Source organism: Epinephelus lanceolatus, chromosome 22 (assembly GCF_041903045.1).
Source record: "Epinephelus lanceolatus isolate andai-2023 chromosome 22, ASM4190304v1, whole genome shotgun sequence".
Taxonomy (NCBI): Eukaryota; Metazoa; Chordata; class Actinopteri; order Perciformes; family Serranidae; genus Epinephelus; species Epinephelus lanceolatus.
The window spans coordinates 922,235-946,959 of NC_135755.1; the positions used below are offsets into that span (position 1 = coordinate 922,235).

The 24,725-nt window shown below is 43.1% G+C and overlaps 2 protein-coding genes across 3 annotated transcripts; both read right to left on the reverse strand.

Annotated features, from left to right (window-relative positions):
- Positions 1 to 14,492: 14,492 nt before the first annotated feature.
- LOC144459781 (uncharacterized) lies at positions 14,493 to 19,923 on the reverse strand. Of its 2 annotated transcripts, XM_078164423.1 has the most exons (4): positions 19,689 to 19,923; positions 17,600 to 17,674; positions 16,187 to 16,234; positions 14,493 to 15,617 (listed from the first exon to the last, which is right to left on the reverse strand). In XM_078164423.1, exons 1-4 carry the CDS (start codon positions 19,852 to 19,854, stop codon positions 15,547 to 15,549), a joined length of 360 nt encoding a protein of 119 aa, XP_078020549.1. In that variant the 5' UTR covers positions 19,855 to 19,923; the 3' UTR covers positions 14,493 to 15,546. The 2 variants fall into 2 exon arrangements, with proteins under 2 accessions (XP_078020549.1, XP_078020550.1); XM_078164424.1 differs by lacking the exons at positions 14,493 to 15,617; positions 16,187 to 16,234; positions 17,600 to 17,674 and adding an exon at positions 18,886 to 19,484.
- Positions 19,924 to 21,975: 2,052 nt separating this feature from the next.
- LOC144459910 (high affinity immunoglobulin gamma Fc receptor I-like) lies at positions 21,976 to 23,422 on the reverse strand. Its single transcript, XM_078164716.1, has 4 exons — positions 23,332 to 23,422; positions 23,164 to 23,247; positions 22,684 to 22,944; positions 21,976 to 22,256 (listed from the first exon to the last, which is right to left on the reverse strand). The coding sequence occupies exons 1-4, from the start codon at positions 23,360 to 23,362 to the stop codon at positions 21,976 to 21,978; spliced, it is 657 nt and encodes a 218-aa protein (XP_078020842.1). The 5' UTR covers positions 23,363 to 23,422.
- Positions 23,423 to 24,725: the final 1,303 nt, after the last annotated feature.

Genomic DNA, 24,725 nt, shown 5'->3' on the forward strand with positions numbered 1-24,725 from the left:
CGTCCACAATCATGAAAAAACGTCATAGTAGAGCATGTCGTCCAAAATCATGAAAAAACGTCATAGTATAGCATGTCGTCCGAAATCATGAAAAAACGTCATAGTATGGCATGTCGTCCAAAATCATGAAAAAAGTCATAGTATAGCATGTCGTCCAAAATCATGAAAAAACGTCATAGTATAGCATGTTGTCCGAAATCATGAAAAAACGTCATAGTATGGCATGTCGTCCAAAATCATGAAAAAACGTCATAGTATAGCATGTCATCCAAAATCATGAAAAAAGTCATAGTATAGCGTGTCGTCCGAATCATGAAAAAAGTCATAGTATAGCGTGTCGTCCGAATCATGAAAAAAGTCATAGTATAGCATGTCGTCCGAAATCATGAAAAAAGTCATAGTATAGCATGTCGTCCAAAATCATGAAAAAAGTCATAGTATAGCATGTCGTCCGAATCATGAAAAAATGTCATAGTATAGCATGTCGTCCGAAATCATGAAAAAAGTCATAGTATAGCATGTCGTCCAAAATCATGAAAAAAGTCATAGTATGGCATGTCGTCCAAAATCATGAAAAAACGTCATAGTATAGCATGTCGTCCGAAATCATGAAAAAAGTCATAGTATAGCATGTCGTCCGAATCATGAAAAAAGTCATAGTATAGCATGTCATCCAAAATCATGGAAAAAAGTCATAGTATAGCGTGTCGTCCGAATCATGAAAAAAGTCATAGTATAGCGTGTTGTCCGAATCATGAAAAAAGTCATAGTATAGCATGTCGTCCGAATCATGAAAAAAGTCATAGTATAGCATGTCGTCCGAAATCATGAAAAAAGTCATAGTATAGCATGTCGTCCGAAATCATGAAAAAAAGTCATAGTATAGCATGTCATCCAAAATCATGAAAAAAAGTCATAGTATAGCATGTCATCCAAAATCATGAAAAAAAGTCATAGTATAGCATGTCGTCCGAATCATGAAAAAAAGTCATAGTATAGCATGTCGTCCAAAATCATGAAAAAACGTCATAGTATAGCATGTCGTCCAAAATCATGAAAAAACGTCATAGTATAGCATGTCATCCAAAATCATGAAAAAAGTCATAGTATAGCGTGTCGTCCGAATCATGAAAAAAGTCATAGTATAGCGTGTCGTCCGAATCATGAAAAAAGTAATAGTATAGCATGTCGTCCGAAATCATGAAAAAAGTCATAGTATAGCATGTCGTCCAAAATCATGAAAAAAGTCATAGTATAGCATGTCGTCCGAATCATGAAAAAACGTCATAGTATAGCATGTCGTCCGAAATCATGAAAAAAGTCATAGTATAGCATGTCGTCCAAAATCATGAAAAAAGTCATAGTATGGCATGTCGTCCAAAATCATGAAAAAACGTCATAGTATAGCATGTCGTCCGAAATCATGAAAAAAGTCATAGTATAGCATGTCGTCCGAATCATGAAAAAAGTCATAGTATAGCATGTCATCCAAAATCATGAAAAAAGTCATAGTATAGCGTGTCGTCCGAATCATGAAAAAAGTCATAGTATAGCGTGTCGTCCGAATCATGAAAAAAGTCATAGTATAGCATGTCGTCCGAATCATGAAAAAAGTCATAGTATAGCATGTCGTCCGAAATCATGAAAAAAGTCATAGTATAGCATGTCGTCCGAAATCATGAAAAAAAGTCATAGTATAGCATGTCATCCAAAATCATGAAAAAAAGTCATAGTATAGCATGTCATCCAAAATCATGAAAAAAAGTCATAGTATAGCATGTCATCCAAAATCATGAAAAAAAGTCATAGTATAGCATGTCATCCAAAATCATGAAAAAAAGTCATAGTATAGCATGTCGTCCGAAATCATGAAAAAAAGTCATAGTATAGCATGTCATCCAAAATCATGAAAAAAAGTCATAGTATAGCATGTCATCCAAAATCATGAAAAAAAGTCATAGTATAGCATGTCGTCCGAATCATGAAAAAAAGTCATAGTATAGCATGTCGTCCAAAATCATGAAAAAACGTCATAGTATAGCATGTCGTCCGAAATCATGAAAAAACGTCATAGTATGGCATGTCGTCCAAAATCATGAAAAAAGTCATAGTATAGCATGTCGTCCAAAATCATGAAAAAACGTCATAGTATAGCATGTCGTCCAAAATCATGAAAAAACGTCATAGTATAGCATGTCGTCCGAAATCATGAAAAAACGTCATAGTATGGCATGTCGTCCAAAATCATGAAAAAAGTCATAGTATAGCATGTCGTCCAAAATCATGAAAAAATGTCATAGTATAGCATGTTGTCCGAAATCATGAAAAAACGTCATAGTATGGCATGTCGTCCAAAATCATGAAAAAACGTCATAGTATAGCATGTCGTCCGAAATCATGAAAAAAGTCATAGTATAGCATGTCGTCCGAATCATGAAAAAAGTCATAGTATAGCATGTCATCCAAAATCATGAAAAAAGTCATAGTATAGCGTGTCGTCCGAATCATGAAAAAAGTCATAGTATAGCATGTCGTCCGAAATCATGAAAAAAGTCATAGTATAGCATGTTGTCCGAAATCATGAAAAAAAGTCATAGTATAGCATGTCGTCCAAAATCATGAAAAAACGTCATAGTATAGCATGTCGTCCAAAATCATGAAAAAAGTCATAGTATAGCATGTCGTCCGAAATCATGAAAAAAGTCATAGTATAGCATGTCGTCCGAATCATGAAAAACGTCATAGTATAGCATGTCGTCCGAAATCATGAAAAAACGTCATAGTATGGCATGTCGTCCAAAATCATGAAAAAAGTCATAGTATAGCATGTCGTCCAAAATCATGAAAAAACGTCATAGTATAGCATGTCGTCCAAAATCATGAAAAAACGTCATAGTATGGCATGTCGTCCAAAATCATGAAAAAACGTCATAGTATAGCATGTCATCCAAAATCATGAAAAAAGTCATAGTATAGCGTGTCGTCCGAATCATGAAAAAAGTCATAGTATAGCGTGTCGTCCGAATCATGAAAAAAGTCATAGTATAGCATGTCGTCCGAAATCATGAAAAAAGTCATAGTATAGCATGTCGTCCAAAATCATGAAAAAAGTCATAGTATAGCATGTCGTCCGAATCATGAAAAAATGTCATAGTATAGCATGTCGTCCGAAATCATGAAAAAAGTCATAGTATAGCATGTCGTCCAAAATCATGAAAAAAGTCATAGTATGGCATGTCGTCCAAAATCATGAAAAAACGTCATAGTATAGCATGTCGTCCAAAATCATGAAAAAACGTCATAGTAGAGCATGTCGTCCAAAATCATGAAAAAACGTCATAGTATAGCATGTCGTCCGAAATCATGAAAAAACGTCATAGTATGGCATGTCGTCCAAAATCATGAAAAAAGTCATAGTATAGCATGTCGTCCGAATCATGAAAAAAGTCATAGTATAGCATGTCGTCCGAAATCATGAAAAAAAGTCATAGTATAGCATGTCATCCAAAATCATGAAAAAAAGTCATAGTATAGCATGTCATCCAAAATCATGAAAAAAAGTCATAGTATAGCATGTCGTCCGAATCATGAAAAAAAGTCATAGTATAGCATGTCGTCCAAAATCATGAAAAAACATCATAGTATAGCATGTCGTCCAAAATCATGAAAAAACGTCATAGTATAGCATGTCATCCAAAATCATGAAAAAAGTCATAGTATAGCGTGTGGTCCGAATCATGAAAAAAGTCATAGTATAGCGTGTCGTCCGAATCATGAAAAAAGTAATAGTATAGCATGTCGTCCGAAATCATGAAAAAAGTCATAGTATAGCATGTCATCCAAAATCATGAAAAAAGTCATAGTATAGCATGTCGTCCGAATCATGAAAAAACGTCATAGTATAGCATGTCGTCCGAAATCATGAAAAAAGTCATAGTATAGCATGTCGTCCAAAATCATGAAAAAAGTCATAGTATGGCATGTCGTCCAAAATCATGAAAAAACGTCATAGTATAGCATGTCGTCCGAAATCATGAAAAAAGTCATAGTATAGCATGTCGTCCGAATCATGAAAAAAGTCATAGTATAGCATGTCATCCAAAATCATGAAAAAAGTCATAGTATAGCGTGTCGTCCGAATCATGAAAAAAGTCATAGTATAGCGTGTCGTCCGAATCATGAAAAAAGTCATAGTATAGCATGTCGTCCGAATCATGAAAAAAGTCATAGTATAGCATGTCGTCCGAAATCATGAAAAAAGTCATAGTATATCATGTCGTCCGAAATCATGAAAAAAAGTCATAGTATAGCATGTCATCCAAAATCATGAAAAAAAGTCATAGTATAGCATGTCATCCAAAATCATGAAAAAAAGTCATAGTATAGCATGTCGTCCGAATCATGAAAAAAAGTCATAGTATAGCATGTCGTCCAAAATCATGAAAAAACGTCATAGTATAGCATGTCGTCCGAAATCATGAAAAAACGTCATAGTATGGCATGTCGTCCAAAATCATGAAAAAAGTCATAGTATAGCATGTCGTCCAAAATCATGAAAAAACGTCATAGTATAGCATGTCGTCCAAAATCATGAAAAAACGTCATAGTATAGCATGTCGTCCGAAATCATGAAAAAACGTCATAGTATGGCATGTCGTCCAAAATCATGAAAAAAGTCATAGTATAGCATGTCGTCCAAAATCATGAAAAAATGTCATAGTATAGCATGTTGTCCGAAATCATGAAAAAACGTCATAGTATGGCATGTCGTCCAAAATCATGAAAAAACGTCATAGTATAGCATGTCGTCCGAAATCATGAAAAAAGTCATAGTATAGTATGTCGTCCGAATCATGAAAAAAGTCATAGTATAGCATGTCATCCAAAATCATGAAAAAAGTCATAGTATAGCGTGTCGTCCGAATCATGAAAAAAGTCATAGTATAGCATGTCGTCCGAAATCATGAAAAAAGTCATAGTATAGCATGTTGTCCGAAATCATGAAAAAAAGTCATAGTATAGCATGTCGTCCAAAATCATGAAAAAACGTCATAGTATAGCATGTCGTCCAAAATCATGAAAAAAGTCATAGTATAGCATGTCGTCCGAAATCATGAAAAAAGTCATAGTATAGCATGTCGTCCGAATCATGAAAAAAGTCATAGTATAGCATGTCATCCAAAATCATGAAAAAAAGTCATAGTATAGCATGTCATCCAAAATCATGAAAAAAGTCATAGTATAGCGTGTCGTCCGAATCATGAAAAAAGTCATAGTATAGCATGTCGTCCAAAATCATGAAAAAAGTCATAGTATAGCATGTCGTCCGAAATCATGAAAAAAAGTCATAGTATAGCATGTCGTCCAAAATCATGAAAAAAGTCATAGTATAGCATGTCGTCCGAAATCATGAAAAAAGTCATAGTATAGCATGTCGTCCGAAATCATGAAAAAAAGTCATATTATAGCATGTCGTCCAAAATCATGAAAAAAAGTCATATTATAGCATGTCGTCCAAAATCATGAAAAAAAGTCATATTATAGCATGTCGTCCAAAATCATGAAAAAAGTCATAGTATAGTATGTCAATCAATCAATTCAATCAATCAATTTTATTTATAAAGCCCAATATCACAAATCACAATTTGCCTCACAGGGCTTTACAGCATACGACATCCCTCTGTCCTTATGACCCTCACAGCTGATCAGGAAAAACTCCCCAAAAAACCCTTTAACGGGGAAAAAAAACGGTAGAAACCTCAGGAAGAGCAACTGAGGAGGGATCCCTCTTCCAGGACGGACAGACGTGCAATAGATGTCGTACAGAACAGATCAGCATAATAAATTAACAGTAATCCATATGACACAATGAGACAGAGAGAGACAGAGAGACAGAGAGAGAGAGATGCAGGTAATGACAGTAGCTTACAACAACATTATTGAAAGTAATAATATTATAGTTATAGTTCTGGCTACTGTGGTACAATATGTTGAAAGTATGTATTAATATCTGGCAGTATACATGTGTGACAATAGTCATATGTGTATAATAACAGTAGAAGTATGACTAATGACTAATGATGGCAGCAGCAGCAGGAGGCATCTGGCAGGACCACGGCAGCAGCATAACCACACACGTCACGCTGTCCAGGCACCGCTGTGATATGAGTTAATCTGAGAGACAGTGGAGCACAAAGGCTCCGGAGAAGAAGCCGAGTTAGTGACATCCAGAATGGCCGAGTTAGCAAGATGCAGTAATAGGATACGAGAGAGAGAGAGAGAGAGAGAGAGAGAGAAGGTGCCCGGTGTATTATAGGGGGGTCCTCCGGCAGACTAGGCCTAAGTCAGCCTAACTAGGGGCTGGTACAGGGCAAGCCTGAGCCAGCCCTAACTATAAGCTTTATCAAAGAGGAAAGTCTTAAGTCTAGTCTTAAATGTGGAGACGGTGTCTGCCTCCCGGACCGTAACAGGAAGATGATTCCACAGGAGAGGAGCCTGATAGCTGAAGGCTCTGGCTCCTGATCTACTTTTGGAGACTCTGAATCTGTCAGCAGGCCTTTAACAGCCTGAGCTACCAGGTGACTGATTCTCTGCTTGTGTTACTTACAGCTTTTATAGTTTTCCTTCAGGTGTCAGCTTCCAAAACAGACTGACAGGTCACCTGAGATTTGAACTCTCATGCTTTAACTCTCAAACCCAGCTTCTATCTCCCTGAGCTAATGAGCTGGAGACAGTTGAGGTCTGCTCCTTGAACATTTTCATTCACACCTTTAAAGAAAGGCATTCAAACCTATACTATGATTTTTCCCCACATACTCTACTAATATTTGTCTTCACACAATGTGCTTTGACTTTTGTAACGTTTTTTTTTTTCATACAATACTATGAGTTGTTGCCATGGCAGTGAGTCAGCGTGCACAACACCAGGACCCTGAAACTGGCTCACCTGATGGACTGCAGTGGTTTTAAATGTGTTGTGTAACTCTTAGAGTCAGTGATGCATGTGCAGCCCCAAACCTGTGACAAACCATATCATAACATGTGAGTACTGCCACTGCCAAGCCTGAAGCTACTGAAGTGAAGCAGAGCAGCTTTGACAGGATTCAGCCACCAGATGGAGACACAGACCATGATATTAAAGGCTGGGGGACTGAAGTCTGAGCTGTCAGCTGACTACAAAACCTTGTCCTCACCATCACATGAAGACACACTGTGTTCATAGCTGGAACCAGCTCAACATACCTGAAGACACTGGAGTGCACATCAGTGAGCCTTTCATGTGACCAGTACAGTAACAGCAGCTGGGACACAATGTGTAGCTGTAAATGTACGAAGGGAGGAGTGTTCCTGATTGCTTCCACAGTTAATGCAATGAGTTCACAGTGATAGGTTTGATGCTGCTGGGATCAGTGGATTCTCAGGATTCATTTGAGCTGTTGCTGTCTCAGTAGTGTAAAATGACAGATACCCAGGGTGCTGTAATGCTGGCCTGCACCATGTTCGGACAGACAATGCTTCATGCTGCAAACTCAGTCACTTCCTTGGTGTCTGATTCCAGTTTTGTTTAGGTAGACATGGCTACCCTCGCTCGCTAGTCCAGCGTCTTCAGCTCGTAACAGTCTGAACCCTGACCCTGTCTTCATGTGTTAAAATGTCCTGTGATGCATTTGCTTTAGTGAGGGGCCCCTCCCCCAGTGCTGGGGGCTCTGCAGCTCCACAGGTTGATGGACTCAACTGAAGCCAAGAGACACTTTTCACCTCAACTGAGAATGTGTTGAAACAGACATGAATCAGTCTGATCTGAGATCAGCTCTGAGTGTCTTTATGAACCAGACCTTTCACAATAAGATATATCTTGATGAAACATCCTAAAGGAACACTAGAACCACCTAAAGAACCTGTACAACCTCCCAAAGGACCTTTGTGACCTCCTCAGTCACACCGAAACATCCTAAAGGAACACTAGAACCACCTAAAAAACCTGTACAACCTCCCAAAGGACCTTTGTGACCTCCTCAGTCACACCGAAACATCCTAAAGGAACACTAGAACCACCTCAAGAACCTGTACAACCTCCCAAAGGACCTTTGCGACCTCCTCAGTCACACCGAAAGATCCTAAAGGAACACTAGAACCACCTAAAAAACCTGTACAACCTCCCAAAGGACCTTTGCGACCTCCTCAGTGACACTGAAATATCCTAAAGGAACACTAGAACCACCTAAAGAACCTCTACAACCTCCCAGAGGACCTTTGTGACCTCCTCAGTCACACTGAAACATCCTAAAGGAACACTAGAACCACCTAAAGAACCTCTACAACCTCCCAAATGACCTTTGCGACCTCCTCAGTGGCACTGAAACATCCTAAAGGAACACTAGAACCACCTAAAGAACCTCTACAACCTCCCAGAGGACCTTTGTGACCTCCTCAGTCACACTGAAACATCCTAAAGGAACACTAGAACCACCTAAAAAACCTGTACAACCTCCCAAAGGACCTTTGCGACCTCCTCAGTGGCACTGAAACATCCTAAAGGAACACTAGAACCACCTAAAGAACCTGTACACCCTCCCAAAGGACCTTTGCGACCTCCTCAGTGGCACTGAAACATCCTAAAGGAACACTAGAACCACCTAAACAACCTCTACAACCTCCCAAAGGACCTCTGTAACCTCCTCGGTCACACTGAAACATCCTAAAGGAACACTAGAACCACCTAAAGAACCTCGACAACCTCCCAAAGGACCTCTGTGACCTCCTCGGTCACACCGAAACATCCTAAAGGAACACTAGAACCACCTAAAGAACCTCTACAACCTCCCAAAGGACCTCTGTGACCTCCTCAGTGACACTGAAACATCCTAAAGGAACACTAGAACCACCTAAAGAAGCTGTACAACCTCCCAAAGGACCTTTGCGACCTCCTCAGTGACACTGAAACATCCTAAAGGAACACTAGAACCACCTAAAGAACCTCTACAACCTCCCAAAGGACCTTTGCGACCTCCTCAGTCACACCGGAACATCCTAAAGGAACACAAGAACCACCTAAACAACCTCTACAACCTCCCAAAGGACCTTTGCGACCTCCTCAGTGACACTGAAACATCCTAAAGGAACACTAGAACCACCTAAACAACCTCTACAACCTCCCAAAGGACCTTTGCGACCTCCTCAGTGACACCGAAACATTCTAAAGGAACACTAGAACCACCTAAACAACCTCTACAACCTCCCAAAGGACCTTTGTGACCTCCTCAGTGACACTGAAACATCCTAAAGGAACACTAGAACCACCTAAAGAACCTCTACAACCTCCCAGAGGACCTTTGTGACCTCCTCAGTCACACTGAAACATCCTAAAGGAACACTAGAACCACCTAAAAAACCTGTACAACCTCCCAAAGGACCTTTGCGACCTCCTCAGTGGCACTGAAACATCCTAAAGGAACACTAGAACCACCTAAAGAACCTGTACACCCTCCCAAAGGACCTTTGCGACCTCCTCAGTGGCACTGAAACATCCTAAAGGAACACTAGAACCACCTAAAGAACCTGTACACCCTCCCAAAGGACCTTTGCGACCTCCTCGGTCACACTGAAACATCCTAAAGGAACACTAGAACCACCTAAAGAACCTCTACAACCTCCCAAAGGACCTCTGTGACCTCCTCGGTCACACCGAAACATCCTAAAGGAACACTAGAACCACCTAAAGAACCTCTACAACCTCCCAAAGGACCTCGGTGACCTCCTCAGTGACACTGAAACATCCTAAAGGAACACTAGAACCACCTAAAGAACCTCTACAACCTCCCAAAGGACCTCGGTGACCTCCTCAGTGACACTGAAACATCCTAAAGGAACACTAGAACCACCTAAAGAAGCTGTACAACCTCCCAAAGGACCTTTGCGACCTCCTCAGTGACACTGAAACATCCTAAAGGAACACTAGAACCACCTAAAGAACCTCTACAACCTCCCAAAGGACCTTTGCGACCTCCTCAGTCACACCGGAACATCCTAAAGGAACACAAGAACCACCTAAACAACCTCTACAACCTCCCAAAGGACCTTTGCGACCTCCTCAGTGACACTGAAACATCCTAAAGGAACACTAGAACCACCTAAACAACCTCTACAACCTCCCAAAGGACCTTTGCGACCTCCTCAGTGACACCGAAACATTCTAAAGGAACACTAGAACCACCTAAACAACCTCTACAACCTCCCAAAGGACCTTTGTGACCTCCTCAGTGACACTGAAACATCCTAAAGGAACACTAGAACCACCTAAACAACCTCTACAACCTCCCAAAGGACCTTTGTGACCTCCTCAGTGACACTGAAACATTCTAAAGGAACACTAGAACCACCTAAACAATCTCTACAACTTCCCAAAGGACATTGGTGACCTCCTCAGTCACACCGAAACATCCTAAAGGAACACTAGAACCACCTAAACAACCTCTACAACCTCCCAAAGGACATTGGTGACCTCCTCAGTGACACTGAAACATCCTAAAGGAACACTAGAACCACCTAAACAACCTCTACAACCTCCCAAAGGACATTTGTGACCTCCTCAGTGACACTGAAACATCCTAAAGGAACACTAGAACCACCTAAACAACCTCTACAACCTCCCAAAGGACCTTTGCGACCTCCTCAGTGACACTGAAACATCCTAAAGGAACACTAGAACCACCTAAACAACCTCTACAACTTCCCAAAGGACATTTGTGACCTCCTCAGTCACACCGAAACATCCTAAAGGAACACTAGAACCACCTAAACAACCTCTACAACCTCCCAAAGGACATTTGTGACCTCCTCAGTCACACCGAAACATCCTAAAGGAACACTAGAACCACCTAAACAACCTCTACAACCTCCCAAAGGACATTTGTGACCTCCTCAGTGACACTGAAACATCCTAAAGGAACACTAGAACCACCTAAACAACCTCTACAACCTCCCAAAGGACCTTTGCGACCTCCTCAGTCACACCGAAACATCCTAAAGGAACACTAGAACCACCTAAACAACCTCTACAACCTCCCAAAGGACCTTTGTGACCTCCTCAGTGACACCGAAATATCCTAAAGGAACACTAGAACCACCTAAACAACCTCTACAACCTCCCAAAGGACCTTTGCGACCTCCTCAGTCACACCGAAACATCCTAAAGGAACACTAGAACCACCTAAAGAACCTCTACAACCTCCCAAAGGACCTTTGTGACCTCCTCAGTGACACTGAAACATCCTAAAGGAACACTAGAACCACCTAAAGAACCTGTACAACCTCCCAAAGGACCTTTGTGACCTCCTCAGTCACACCGAAACATCCTAAAGGAACACAAGAACCACCTAAAGAACCTGTACAACCTCCCAAAGGACCTTTGTGACCTCCTCAGTCACACTGAAACATCCTAAAGGAACACTAGAACCACCTAAACAACCTCTACAACCTCCCAAAGGACCTTTGCGACCTCCTCAGTCACACCGGAACATCCTAAAGGAACACTAGAACCACCTAAAGAACCTCTACAACCTCCCAAAGGACCTTTGCGACCTCCTCAGTCACACCGGAACATCCTAAAGGAACACAAGAACCACCTAAAGAACCTGTACAACCTCCCAAAGGACCTTTGCGACCTCTTCAGTCACACCGAAACATCCTAAAGGAACACTAGAACCACCTAAACAACCTCTACAACCTCCCAAAGGACATTTGTGACCTCCTCAGTGACACTGAAACATCCTAAAGGAACACTAGAACCACCTAAACAACCTCTACAACCTCCCAAAGGACCTTTGCGACCTCCTCAGTCACACTGAAACATCCTAAAGGAACACTAGAACCACGTAAACAACCTCTACAACCTCCCAAAGGACCTTTGCGACCTCCTCAGTCACACCGAAACATCCTAAAGGAACACTAGAACCACCTAAACAACCTCTACAACCTCCCAAAGGACCTTTGCGACCTCCTCAGTCACACCGAAACATCCTAAAGGAACACTAGAACCACCTAAAGAACCTCTACAACCTCCCAAAGGACCTTTGTGACCTCCTCAGTGACACTGAAACATCCTAAAGGAACACTAGAACCACCTAAAGAACCTCTACAACCTCCCAAAGGACCTTTGCGACCTCCTCAGTGACACCGAAACATCCTAAAGGAACACTAGAACCACCTAAAGAACCTCTACAATCTCCCAAAGGACCTTTGCGATCTCCTCAGTGACACTGAAACATCCTAAAGGAACACAAGAACCACCTAAAGAACCTCTACAACCTCCCAAAGGACCTTTGCGACCTCCTCAGTCACACCGAAACATCCTAAAGGAACACAAGAACCACCTAAAGAACCTCTACAACCTCCCAAAGGACCTTTGCGACCTCTTCAGTCACACCGAAACATCCTAAAGGAACACAAGAACCACCTAAACAACCTCTACAACTTCCCAAAGGACCTTTGCGATCTCCTCAGTCACACTGAAACATCCTAAAGGAACACAAGAACCACCTAAAGAACCTGTACAACCTCCCAAAGGACCTTTGTGACCTCCTCAGTGACACTGAAACATCCTAAAGGAACACTCGAACCACCTAAACAACCTCTACAACCTCCCAAAGGACCTTTGCGACCTCCTCAGTCACACCGAAACATCCTAAAGGAACACTAGAACCACCTAAACAACCTCTACAACCTCCCAAAGGACCTTTGCGACCTCCTCAGTCACACCGAAACATCCTAAAGGAACACTAGAACCACCTAAACAACCTCTACAACCTCCCAAAGGACCTTTGCGACCTCCTCAATCACACCGAAACATCCTAAAGGAACACTAGAACCACCTAAACAACCTCTACAACCTCCCAAAGGACCTCTGTGACCTCCTCAGTCACACCGAAACATCCTAAAGGAACACTAGAACCACCTAAACAACCTCTACAACCTCCCAAAGGACCTTTGTGACCTCCTCAGTCACACTGAAACATCCTAAAGGAACACTAGAACCACCTAAAGAACCTGTACAACAGTGTTAAAGAACACCAGGACATGTTTCAGTCTGTAAACTTTGTTTCTCTGCAGGTTGATGAAGATGAAGTTTGTGCAGCTTCAGTCTGATCTTCATCTCTCTCTGGTTCCTTGTGTTGATCAGCGTCAGAGATGGTCCAGTGTTGAAGGACGCCGACCGCCAACGTAGAGAGCTGCCAACCTGCGGGTTCGAAACCCGCCTGAGGTATGTCACACAGGAGTGTGTGCTGAGTGTGTGCTGAGTGTGTGTGGGAGTCAAATTTCAAACCTTGCGTTCAAAACCGGCGTTCGTTGCGATGGTTCTGAATTTCCATCACTGACCAACAAGGAAGGAGCACAGCAAAGGTAAGTGTGAGCCCAGGGGAGGAGCTAGCTACGTTAGCTAGCTTGATGGGTGAAGCTTTTTGGAATAAAAGAGCAGAAGTGGGATTTGAACTGATGTAGCACTTTTATTTTGAAAGAGACTGTACATTTCCTGTGAAAACAGAAGTGTATTTTGAAAACAGACAATGCATGTAACAGGCTGAAGTTGACACGGTGTCCCAGAACGTCAACAACCAACACACCCAGGGTACCTTGGATGTCATATGTGGACGTGGAAAGTCCATGACCAAACGTGGACATGTGACGAGGTCACAGTGAGGATGATGTGTGCAGACACACTGTATTAAGGTGGTCCTCATAGGGTGGCTTCACCTGCACACACTGTCCACACCATGGTGACACAGAGCTGGTTGTGTCACCATGGTGTGGGCAGTGTGTGCAGGACAAACTGTGTTAAGGTGGTCCTCATAGGGTGGCTTCACCTGCACACACTGTCCACACCATGGTGACACAGAGCTGGTTGAAAATCAACAGAGTGTGTCTTTAAAATAAAACATTTCATACAGTCACTATGTCCATTCTTTAACTCAACATGTGTCTGAAACAGTAAAGTGTAAGACATCCTCGGCTCTAGTTCTCAGACCAGCAGGTTAAAACCACATCATAAAGCCCACAGACACAGTTTCTGTAACGATGCTCAGTTGTAATGTCACACTGAGCTGGACTGCAGAGCAGGTTACGATCATGTGTGATGAGTCTATGGAGCTTTAAAACATGTGACACAGGAAAGGTACAAATCATTGGTGTCTCTCACCTCTGACAGTCAGCCAGCTCTCAGGTGATTGTCCGACTCCAGGGATGCTGCACCTGTAGAGTCCTTCATTAGACATAGAACTGGCTCCAGAGTTCAGGCTTCAGATCTCTGCAGGTTGCAGTTTAATCAGGTCGGTGTTTGTTTTATCTCCAAGGTGAGAAGAAAACGGGTCCAGAGTTCAGTTTCAACCGTTACAACGTGCACCACAAGGACACACACACCATGGTTATTGTATGGATATTGTGCACAATGAGTCTCGTCAACAGTTACAGTATAAATAAGTGTTTAATTTCCAGAACAGACATACTGATGAACATTTACACAGGTTTAACAAAGGATCAAGATAAACTGAGACGTTTAAATTCACACTCATGTATAAAAGTTTAAATGTGTGTGGAGACAAAAATACAAACTGAGCATTTTAATATGTGAAACTGGACTTTTGTGATCAATGAACCACAGAGACAGCTGCATCAGTTTCACATTCATTCATTTGTCATAATTTATCTTCCTGTTTTAAAAGATGATCGATTAACTACAAGCAACAAGTTGTCATCTCAAGTCATCACGTATCGCTGCTTTGTCAGTGCAGCTTTTAGCGTGCCTGTATTTGACGCCTTTGGGCTGCTACATATACGTGACCACACTGACCCAGAGGTCTGAGCTAGCACAGCCTCTGATGCTAACGCTAGCAGCCAGCCTGGACCAGGTGGTCAGACTGAGTCAGTCTACCTGTGACCGACTCACGGACTCCCTCACAGAATGGACTGCAGACAGTTTGGGTGGTCGAGGACAGGGGGACAACTGTGTCCAACATCCAGCAGCTTCACTACGACACGTCTGACAACATTCAATTGAAGGATCATTTTTAAAACACTTTCAGTTAATTCAGATGAATTAATCACAGAGGAGGTCGATAATTAGATTTTCTTTAATCACTTGACAGCCCTATTAATTATGAATCAACACACATCTTTACCGTCTCTGTGATGTATGAATATATACAACAACCCACCTGGTGCACTGACATGTATGACGTTTAAACACATGAGTGTGCATGGAAACACAACCATTACTCTGCAATATGTAACATCATGAAATATTTCAGTCGGCTGATAAGCTCACATGTACAAGTGACTGTGGATGTTTGATTTACTGTCTTTATACAGACGTGCAGAGTCTCTTCTGTCCTTCAGTCAGATGTCTCTTCTCTCACTGACACATAAACAGTGTGTCTGTGCAATGACACATCATTTAACTTTCATTTAACCTCCAGTGAGTGAAGCCTTCTCTGTAACAGTATGGAGCAAAGACACAGTGTGGACCAGTCCTGCCTCATCGCCTGTGGAGCTCAATCAGTCCTCTAAGAGTGGGCTGGTGCTCGCAGACGGAGCTGGTGTCACAGTGGAGCTGGATGCTGCTGGTCCTGTTATAAAAACATATTAAATCATGTCAGATGGAAAAACATTTTGGGCTTGATCACTGGAATGTATCTTTAAATAGTGTCTAAAAAATAAAGTGTTGTTAGACAACAAATCCAGCTAAGGCGGGGCCTTCTGTGGTGGTCACGACAACATGTTTACAGTTGGTAAACAATGGAGAAGTTTTTCAGTGATTTTAGAAACTGGACGTCCCTATAAGGTGGGCAGCAGGGGTGATGGAGGGGTCCAGCAACAGCGGACTTTCACCCACGAGGCCAGTGTTTGCTTGCTGTATGAATGCAGAGCCAAACCTATCCACATGTCTTTGTTGCACATTGACATCAACGTAAATACGCAGTGTTTTTTAGTTTATTTATTTTGAAAAAGACTGCATGCATGTAACGACCTGAAACTGTACATTTCCTGTGAAAACTGAAGTTTATTTTGAAAAGACACGATGACTGTAACAGACAGGATACACACCCACATGAAAGTCCACTGACCAGGCGGCGATATGTGATGAGTGGGGAGTGAGAATGTGTCGTTTTATACTGGATTTAATTGGTTGTCTTACCCATGCTCAAAGCGTAGTAAACAGGTGTAGTCGAGGGTTCGCCCTGATCTGATGGAGAGAGACAGTGTGAGTTACTGAAAGGCAGCAAACACATCAAACATTTATTTGATAGATTTGATATGTTATTCTACAATGCTGCTTCTCCATTGGAGATATATTTAGCTGCTCTCACACCCGGAGTTTGGTTCATTTGGTCGAGATCAGAGGGGAAAAATGAGCCATTGATGATGAGCAGATGAATTAAATTTTTGGTTTAGCTGTTGACAGAATCACAGGTCTGCTGTCAAAACATCCTGTGGTTGGTTCGTTTTCTTTCACACAACAAACGAAACCGCACCAGAGTCCGTTCGGAAGCAGACTTGGTCCCACCTTTTTGAGCAGTCTCAGCTCGGTTGTTTGGTCACCAGAGATGGATCAATAGCTTTCACACCAGCGCAAACAGACCTGAGTTTGTTTTAACCAAACCAAACAAGTTACATGTGAGAGCACCGTTAGTCACTGCTTTGGTATGAGGGGTACCCCAGGGCTCAATACTGGGCCCTCTTTTTCCCCTGCATATATTTTCCCTGAGACATTACATTCACCGTTTTTTTAATAATCTTTATGCAGATGATACCCAACTTATTATTTGTGTTAAAAACATACTGATGTTGTCCAGAATTTATTGATGGGAATCCTTGTAATAATGTCAGTCATTGTTATTTGTTTTATTGACCTTGTTGTTATAGGTCGTCACAACCAAAGAGTGCTTTGGTCACATTTCAGCATGAACACATTTCTCCTGTTAGACTGAGTCAAATGTTTGATTTAACTTTTAAAATTAATATTAATTGTAAGTATTTAGTAGTAAATATTTTCTCAGGCTGACAAAGACTGCTAATACCTTATTCCATAGTTTTACAATGTAGACCTGACAGTGTTGTATGTTTGTGTGCACTGGATCAACATGTGAAAGGTTGATCAGGGCTTCATGTTGACATTTCTCTCTGGGTCTCCTGATGAGAATAAACTGGGGACTGTAAAGTGTGTATTGTCACGTATTCTTCATGGAGGTTGGCTGCTTGACTCTGATGCAGCTTCCCCCCGACTGTCCAACCACAGGAGCTGCTACACAATGAACTGAGAGGCCAGTGTACCTGTTTCTGTCTGTAGGTTTCTTCTGTGGTTTTTGTCTGAGATGCTATAAAAGAAATTTAAATGAGTGCCTGAAGCTCCTGAAGCTCCTGAAGCTCCTGAAGCTGAGATAGTTTCAGATCATGTCAGTTTATTAACTCAGTGTTTGCAGAACTCTCTGCTTGTGCTGCAAACATTAACCTGCAGGGTGATGAACTTCAAATTAAATCATTCAGTAGTGTTATCTGATTAAATGTGTGACAGCTAGCAGTCAGTGTTAGTCAGTGTGAAATTAATTACCTTCTGCCTTTCCATGGTTTGTGATGACAGCATATACTGGCTGACATCGATCAGCTGCTCTGGTCTCTGCAGGCACTGAAACATAATGATTAAAAACTATCACTACTATTTTAACAGGAACACCAGTTTATTACAGTTATGTTGGTATTACTGTTTTTGTCTGCCAGTTACTAACAAGAATTGCAGTGTAAACATGACATACTTTGTACTTTAGGACTGTGACATGAAACTGAGCATCAGTGTGTTGGTCAAAATTCTTCAACAGCAAAATCTAGATGATCCTTATAAAAATGTTTGGTCTTGACGTGTTTATGTTTGTTGTCATTTTCATGAGACGTATTTGGAGCACGTTTGGCCTCATGATCCAGTTTGAGCTGAGCTGTACTCAACTGTTGCAGTCAGTTCTGGTATCACCTGGAGGCTGAAAGATTCAACCCAGTCTCACTGCGAAGTTGTTGAAGTCTGGCACCTGTTTGGTGACTTCTGGTGTCAGACACCGACAAAAGAAGCCATCCTTAAAAGTCGATGTGATACACTGTTATCGTTTAACGGTGCCGTTGGGCATCAGGGGAAATGTGACGGGACAACAACAAAAGTTAAGGTGGCAGAAGTCCAGGGAGGGTGGCTGATGGATGGGTCCAACAACCACCGACGTTCACCCAGGAGGCCGGTGTTCACTTCCTGTAAGATTGTAAAGCCAAACCCTGTTCTTTATTCCTAAACTCAACCACGTGTGTGTGTGTGTCGGCTAAACGTAAGCATGTGTGTGTGTCGGCTAAACGTAACCACGTGTGTGTGTCGGCTAAACGTAACCAAAGAGACTGTATGCAAACTGAGGTTCTTACCTGCTCGTACAACAGAGAGCACTGGGGAGGAGGGAGGAGAGGGGGGAAATGGAGGAGATGGAGGAGAGGGAGGAGATGGAGGAGATGGAGGAGAGGGAGGAGATGGAGGAGAGTGAGGAGATGGAGGAGATGGAGGAGATGGAGGAGAGTGAGGAGATGGAGGAGATGGAGGAGATGGAGGAGAGGGAGGAGTGAGGAGATGGAGGAGATGGAGGAGAGTGAGGAGATGGAGGACATGGAGAAGATGGAGTAGATGGAGGAGAGTGAGGAGATGGAGTAGATGGAGGAGATGGAGGAGAGTGAGGAGATGGAGGAGATGGAGGAGAGTGAGGAGATGGAGTAGATGGAGGAGATAGAGGAGAGTGAGGAGATGGAGTAGATGGAGGAGATGGAGGACATGGAGAAGATGGAGGAGATGGAGGAGAGTGAGGAGATGGAGTAGATGGAGGAGATGGAGGAGATGGAGGAGAGTGAGGAGCATCTGCCTGAACTGAACACAAAACAAAGAAACAGGACAAAAGTCTATCAGGGACAAATAATCAGAGTTTATCAAGCAATAACAAACACCAGCAGGAGTGCTGCTGTGATTGGTTGGTCCTCGTCACATGACATGTGGTGCACGCTGCGTTCCATAAAGTTACAAAGAGTGCGCCTGCTGTGCGTCTACATTGAAACCTTTGAGTGTGCATCATGCAGCATGTGTGCAGCTGCCTTAAAGTCCCAGTGCTGTTACACTGTACATCAGCACTGACTGAATGACCCCTGTCCAATCAGATCGCTCGGTCTGAACCAGCTGTTGTATTAATGCTCCTTGACTTTGATTTTACAAGTTTCTGAAATCTAACTCATGAAGGGATGTAAAGGTGAGTCTAATCAGGTGTATTCTGAATCTAAATGATTCATACCTCTGAGCTTCATGTAGAGGAGTCTCAGCATCAACAGCAGCAGCAGAGCCACAAGTAAAAGAGTGACAGTCATCCACAGCAGGGAGGAGACACGAGGGGAGTAACTGACAGGAGGACGAGTCTCTTCTTGGTATGCTGGACAGATAACAACATAAAGCGTGTGCTGTAACGATGACACATGGAAATACATGTGTGAAGGAACGCAGGATGAGAATGAAGGATAAAAGATACAGCTCAACTGTGTAAAGTCTCCTTTAAGACAAAACATTTTACACAACATAAAAGAAGTGAGCCTCGACTCAGAGAAGGTTCACACCTGTGGAAACATGAATGTCTCACCTGTGACAGCCAGTCGGCTCTCAGGTGACTCTCCAGCTCCAGAGATGTGACACCTGTAGAGTCCTTCATCAGACTTGGACACACTGCTGATGGTCATGTTTCCTGTGGAGCTCCTCTCGATGAGGCGGCCATCTTTATAGAAATCAGCTGGGAAGTTGGACGCCATCTTGTTTCTGCAGCACAGAGTCACAGTTTCTCCCTCCGTCACAGGACGAGAAGGACTCTCCAGGATCACTGAGTCAGCTGATCGACAGGTGACAGGTCACGTGTTACTGATTAATCATATTGCAGGAGAGTAAGGTGCTAAAAATGAGATGGTGTATCATCTCTAGTCAACGACTCTCTGTGCTTCTGATCTGTGACATCGACAGGAAGTGACCGCCATGAGACGGCGTATCATCTCTAGTCAACGACTCTCTGTGCTTCTGATCTGTAACGCTGACAGGAAGTGACCGCCATGAGACGGCGTATCATTTCTAGTCAACGACTCTCTGCGCTTCTGATCTGTAACGTCGACGTTGAAATATGGAGGAGAAGTTGATCATGTTAGTGCAGAGCTGTCAGAGCGTCACATCTGTCCCACAGGCAGACAGGAAGTAGATCAGCTCTGACCTCATGTTTTCCAGGTGGTTAAAGACGCAGCATGTGTACTATGTGTCCTCCAGACGCTGAACATGTCTTTCATCACAGAGGAGTGTTGTTAAGTTGGATCAGTACTAAAGTGCACATTCCTCCAGCTACTGTTTGATTTCCATTCCCTGTATTTTCATTGGACAGAGATTAATGTCTAAATGATCCCTGTTTGAGCCTTAAGTTTCCTTTCCTCTTTGCTGGTGTCAGAGGGGGTTAAAGGATAACTGTGGTATTTTTCAACCTGGGCTCTATTTCCCCATGTGTATGTGTGCGTATGATTCATGGATACAACTCGTTCTAAAACTGGTTCAGTATTGAGGGAGGCGGATGCAGCCGGCAGCCGTGAAACGAGCTAAAGCGGTAACGAGGGCAAATGCGTCCCGTAAAAGTTTGAGCATTAAAAGTGCTTTTTTCCGCCTCTGTAAATAGCATATTGTAGCGAAGCTGGGGCAGTGGTGAGTGTGAATGAGTGGAGTCAGCTGTCAGTCAGTGTTGGAGCAGAGAGGGGGAGGGCTGCCCCACTGGGTACTGTAAAGGCCCGGACATACTCGGGCGTACTATAAGCGGAGCGGACTCCTCGAGGAATGTCCGCAGTCATTCGGGCTTTCATAGTCGAGTGCACTTCCGCGTTGTAGTTTCCTGTAAAAACGTCCGTGAAAAATCCCCGCGATGTGAAAAATACATACTGAGCAGTCACTGGTGCACGGAGCGGAGTCCGCGTGGTCGTAAAATCTGAGCTTTGTGCGCACAGGGCTTGTGGACGTCCGCTTTGAGTCCGCACGGACCTCCGCAGAGTCTGTTCCACGTACGTTCCGTCCGAGTATGTTCAGGCCTTTAGTGAGTATGTGTGTATGAAGTGTGTGTGTGTTACGCTAGAAGAGTCAGAGGACGGAGTCTTTTACGTGCTACCCCCTGGAGTGTTACTGGAGTTTTTGGAGTGCTCAAATAAACGGGCCTTTTCCCTGAACACAAGAACAGGATGTCGCGCAACACCCCGTACAGCTTTCATAGGCTGCCTTTGTCGGACGGCGAGATGCTGAAGTTGTGGCTAGTTGTGCTACAAATGGATGCTAACACTCCTCTGCAGACACTGCGCCTTGCAGACCATCAGGTCTGCAGTGCTCACTTCTCCCAAGATGACTACTGCCAGCCGAAGAAGAGAAAACATCCAATCCCGAAACACCTCTTCCTCAAGAAAACGGCTGTCCCACGAGTAGAGAGAGCTACAGACACAGTGGAGCAAAGCCTGTGACATCACACAGCCCAGAGGTAAGGGAAAAGCTTAGTATGCTATTTACAGAGATAGCACTGGTGATCTGAACCGGTCAGTGGCGAAAAAAAGCACTTTTAATGCGCAAACTTATACGGTATGCATTTGCCCTCGTTACCGCTTTAGCTTGTTTCACGGCTCCCGGCTGCATCCGCCTCCCTCAATACTGAACCAGTTTTAGAACGAGTCGTACCCATGAATCATACACACACATACACATGGGGAAATAGAGCCCAGGTTGAAAAATACCAAAGTTATCCTTTAAAGCAGCCCCTCATGTTGCTGGTTCTCCTTTAACCAAGTTAAAATCATCACTGTTTGACTTTAACTTATAATATTTACAGGACAGACAGTTTGCACTGAGCTGAGCTGAGTCAAAGGAAATCACACTTCTTTTGCTTTGAGTCGATGTTGAGTCTCACCTGTGACAGTCAGCCAGCTCTGTGGTGACTCTCCAGCTCCAGAGATGTGACACCTGTAGAATCCTTCATCAGACTTGGACACACTGCTGATGGTCATGTTTCCTGTGGAGCTGCTCCTGATGAGGCGGCCATCTTTATAGAAATCAGCTGTGAAGTTGGACGCCATCTTGTTTCTGCAGCACAGAGTGACATCATCTCCCTCCGTCACAGGACTAACAGGACTCTCCAGGATCACTGAACCAGCTGATCGACAGGTGACAGGTCAAAAGGTCAAAATGAAAGTAATGTGATTTTTACCTTTTTTACACTAAATGCTAATTAAATATTAAGTATGAAGCACGTTTACGTTCATTGTGTTTAAATAATAAATCAATAATATTCAGACAGCTATGAAGGAGGATTAGGGCCACGTAAAGGAAAAAATCTTAGCTTTCGAACATTAAGTCAAAATATTAGGACGTTGTTCTTGTAGATCTTTGACTTCAAATGTACAATTTCTTTCCTCAACACGTCCCTCGTCCTCCTGCCCCAGTGATTAGGTTCATATTGGCCAACTGTATTTCATGTCTTGTCCCAACATGTGGCAGTGTTCATGTGTGAAACAATAAGTTAAGGATATCTAAAGTACTCATATTTCACAACATCAGTCATTAAGATTTTAAGTAGGTACCGCTCACTACGATGCTGACAGTGCTGCTTTCCTTTCCTCCAGCTTCACACCAGTATTCTCCGCTGTCTGTTGAGAAGGCCGTCGTGATGGTGCAGGGTCCTTTGGTCTCCCAGTTTGTGTTACAGAAGGTTTTGATGTCCTTGATCCTCCTCATCACCCTCCACTGAGTCGAGTCATGAGGAAAGCCCTCGCAGTTTACAAACACTGACTCGTATTCAAAGACCTGCAGTCTGGATGGGACGATGCGAAGAACAGATGCGTCTGAGAAAGAGAAGAAGGGAGGGATCAGTAACTGTTCTTTATTTACTATTCTAGTAAAATGACAGAACAACAAGGGAGAGATGTTAAAGACACTGAATGAAAAACTCTTTCTAATCGTTTAAACTAACTGGATCTGACAAATATTGACGAGGTGAACATCTACAGTCTGATATAACGGCACCATGAGAGACCAGTAATCACCACTTCATGGTAACTTACCAGCACTGTGGGAACAGCTGTCTTTAACCTGTGCAGGCTGCAGCAGCAGCAGCAGCAGCAGCAGCAGCAGCAGGAGGCGTGTCACTGGAAACACAAACGTTATTTCAGAGACAAAAGCTTTTTCATGTCTGTTTGAAACAAGATGCAGCACACAGACTCAGTACTCACTCAGCGTGACGCAGACAGCTGTGACCTCCATGTTGACTTGCTGCTGACTGCATTACAGTTCACCTACAGCTCAACATGGCTGAGCACTTCCTCTTCCTGTGCAGCTCATTTCTGGTGACTGAGTCTTTGTGTGAGACAGAGCTGAGCTCACCTTCTGTTGGTGTTTGTTTGAAACAGCCAGTGTGTCTCAGATCACCTCCTTCATCCTGTAAGTGCACTAAGGGCCGGATCTACTAAAGGTTTGCGTTAATTCATTGCAGTGATGTGCTAACAGTGTGCAGTAAGGGTTGCGTCTTTCAAAGGTGCAGAATAGTGCGTCTGCATCCAGTTAGTACGTTTGCTGCAATGAATATGCAATATGGGGCGTTTACATGCAACTGTGCGTGTGCTGGGAGGAGAACATGTAAATATATTAACTTAGCACACGCAGCGTGATTTATCAAACCTGGAAGCAGTTTTGCAAACAGAAACTGCGTCTATATTTAACACGTGTCAAAGGCAGCTGCAAACGGTTTGTATGTGTAATTGCGCACACATGGCTGTGGTTATTGTTGCAAGAAGGAGACATGGAAACAATGAAAGAAGACGCAGAGAACACATTTTACACCCTCGTGTGCTGGAGCAGAATGCCATGCCGGAGGAGGACACCAACCTTGCCCGCCGTGCGCACCTCTCCTCCCTCTGTGGTCCCTGGCTGATGGTCAGAGGCATCTCATCGACTGTGCCTCCACCTGGTTTATCTGCAGACGTTTTATTATACGCCAGTTTTTCTTGTGTTCTTCTTCTGATGCCTTGATATCTTCTTTTCACTTCATCCACCGTTCGCATCGTTTTACTTTTTCACAGATTTCTTCCCATGTAGTGTTCCTCTGTGAGACACTCAGCTTTCTTTGCTGTTGATTGGCCTCGTCTACCAACACCTCTAACTCCATAGGGTCGAATTTCACTTTGTGCTTTCTCTCCAAACTCGCCATGCTGCAAACCATAAAACACGCAAAACCCTCATTTAAATAGGGTGTCTCCAACACGTCTGCACCTCTTGACATTTACGCAGTCACTCTTAGTAAATCACCCACAAACCGCAGTTCAGCCTCACACGCAAAATTCTAGATTGTGCAGGCAAATCAGTACACTTAGTAGATCCGGCCCTCAGTGTGTTCACACTGCACAGTACAGGAACATGCAGTGTGCTACTGACACACTCAAAACGGTCCAAAAGTTGAGTGTGGAATGACGGACACTTCTCAGCCTCAACAGTCGCCATCTTTGTGACGTAGCAAACAACAAGGAGCCTGTTAGCTCGACATGTTTTTGCACCAAGTACCAAAACTGTTGTTGAATAGAAGTTGTCAGTGATGTTTGTGGGTCTGTGATGATTCAGTGCATCAACCATA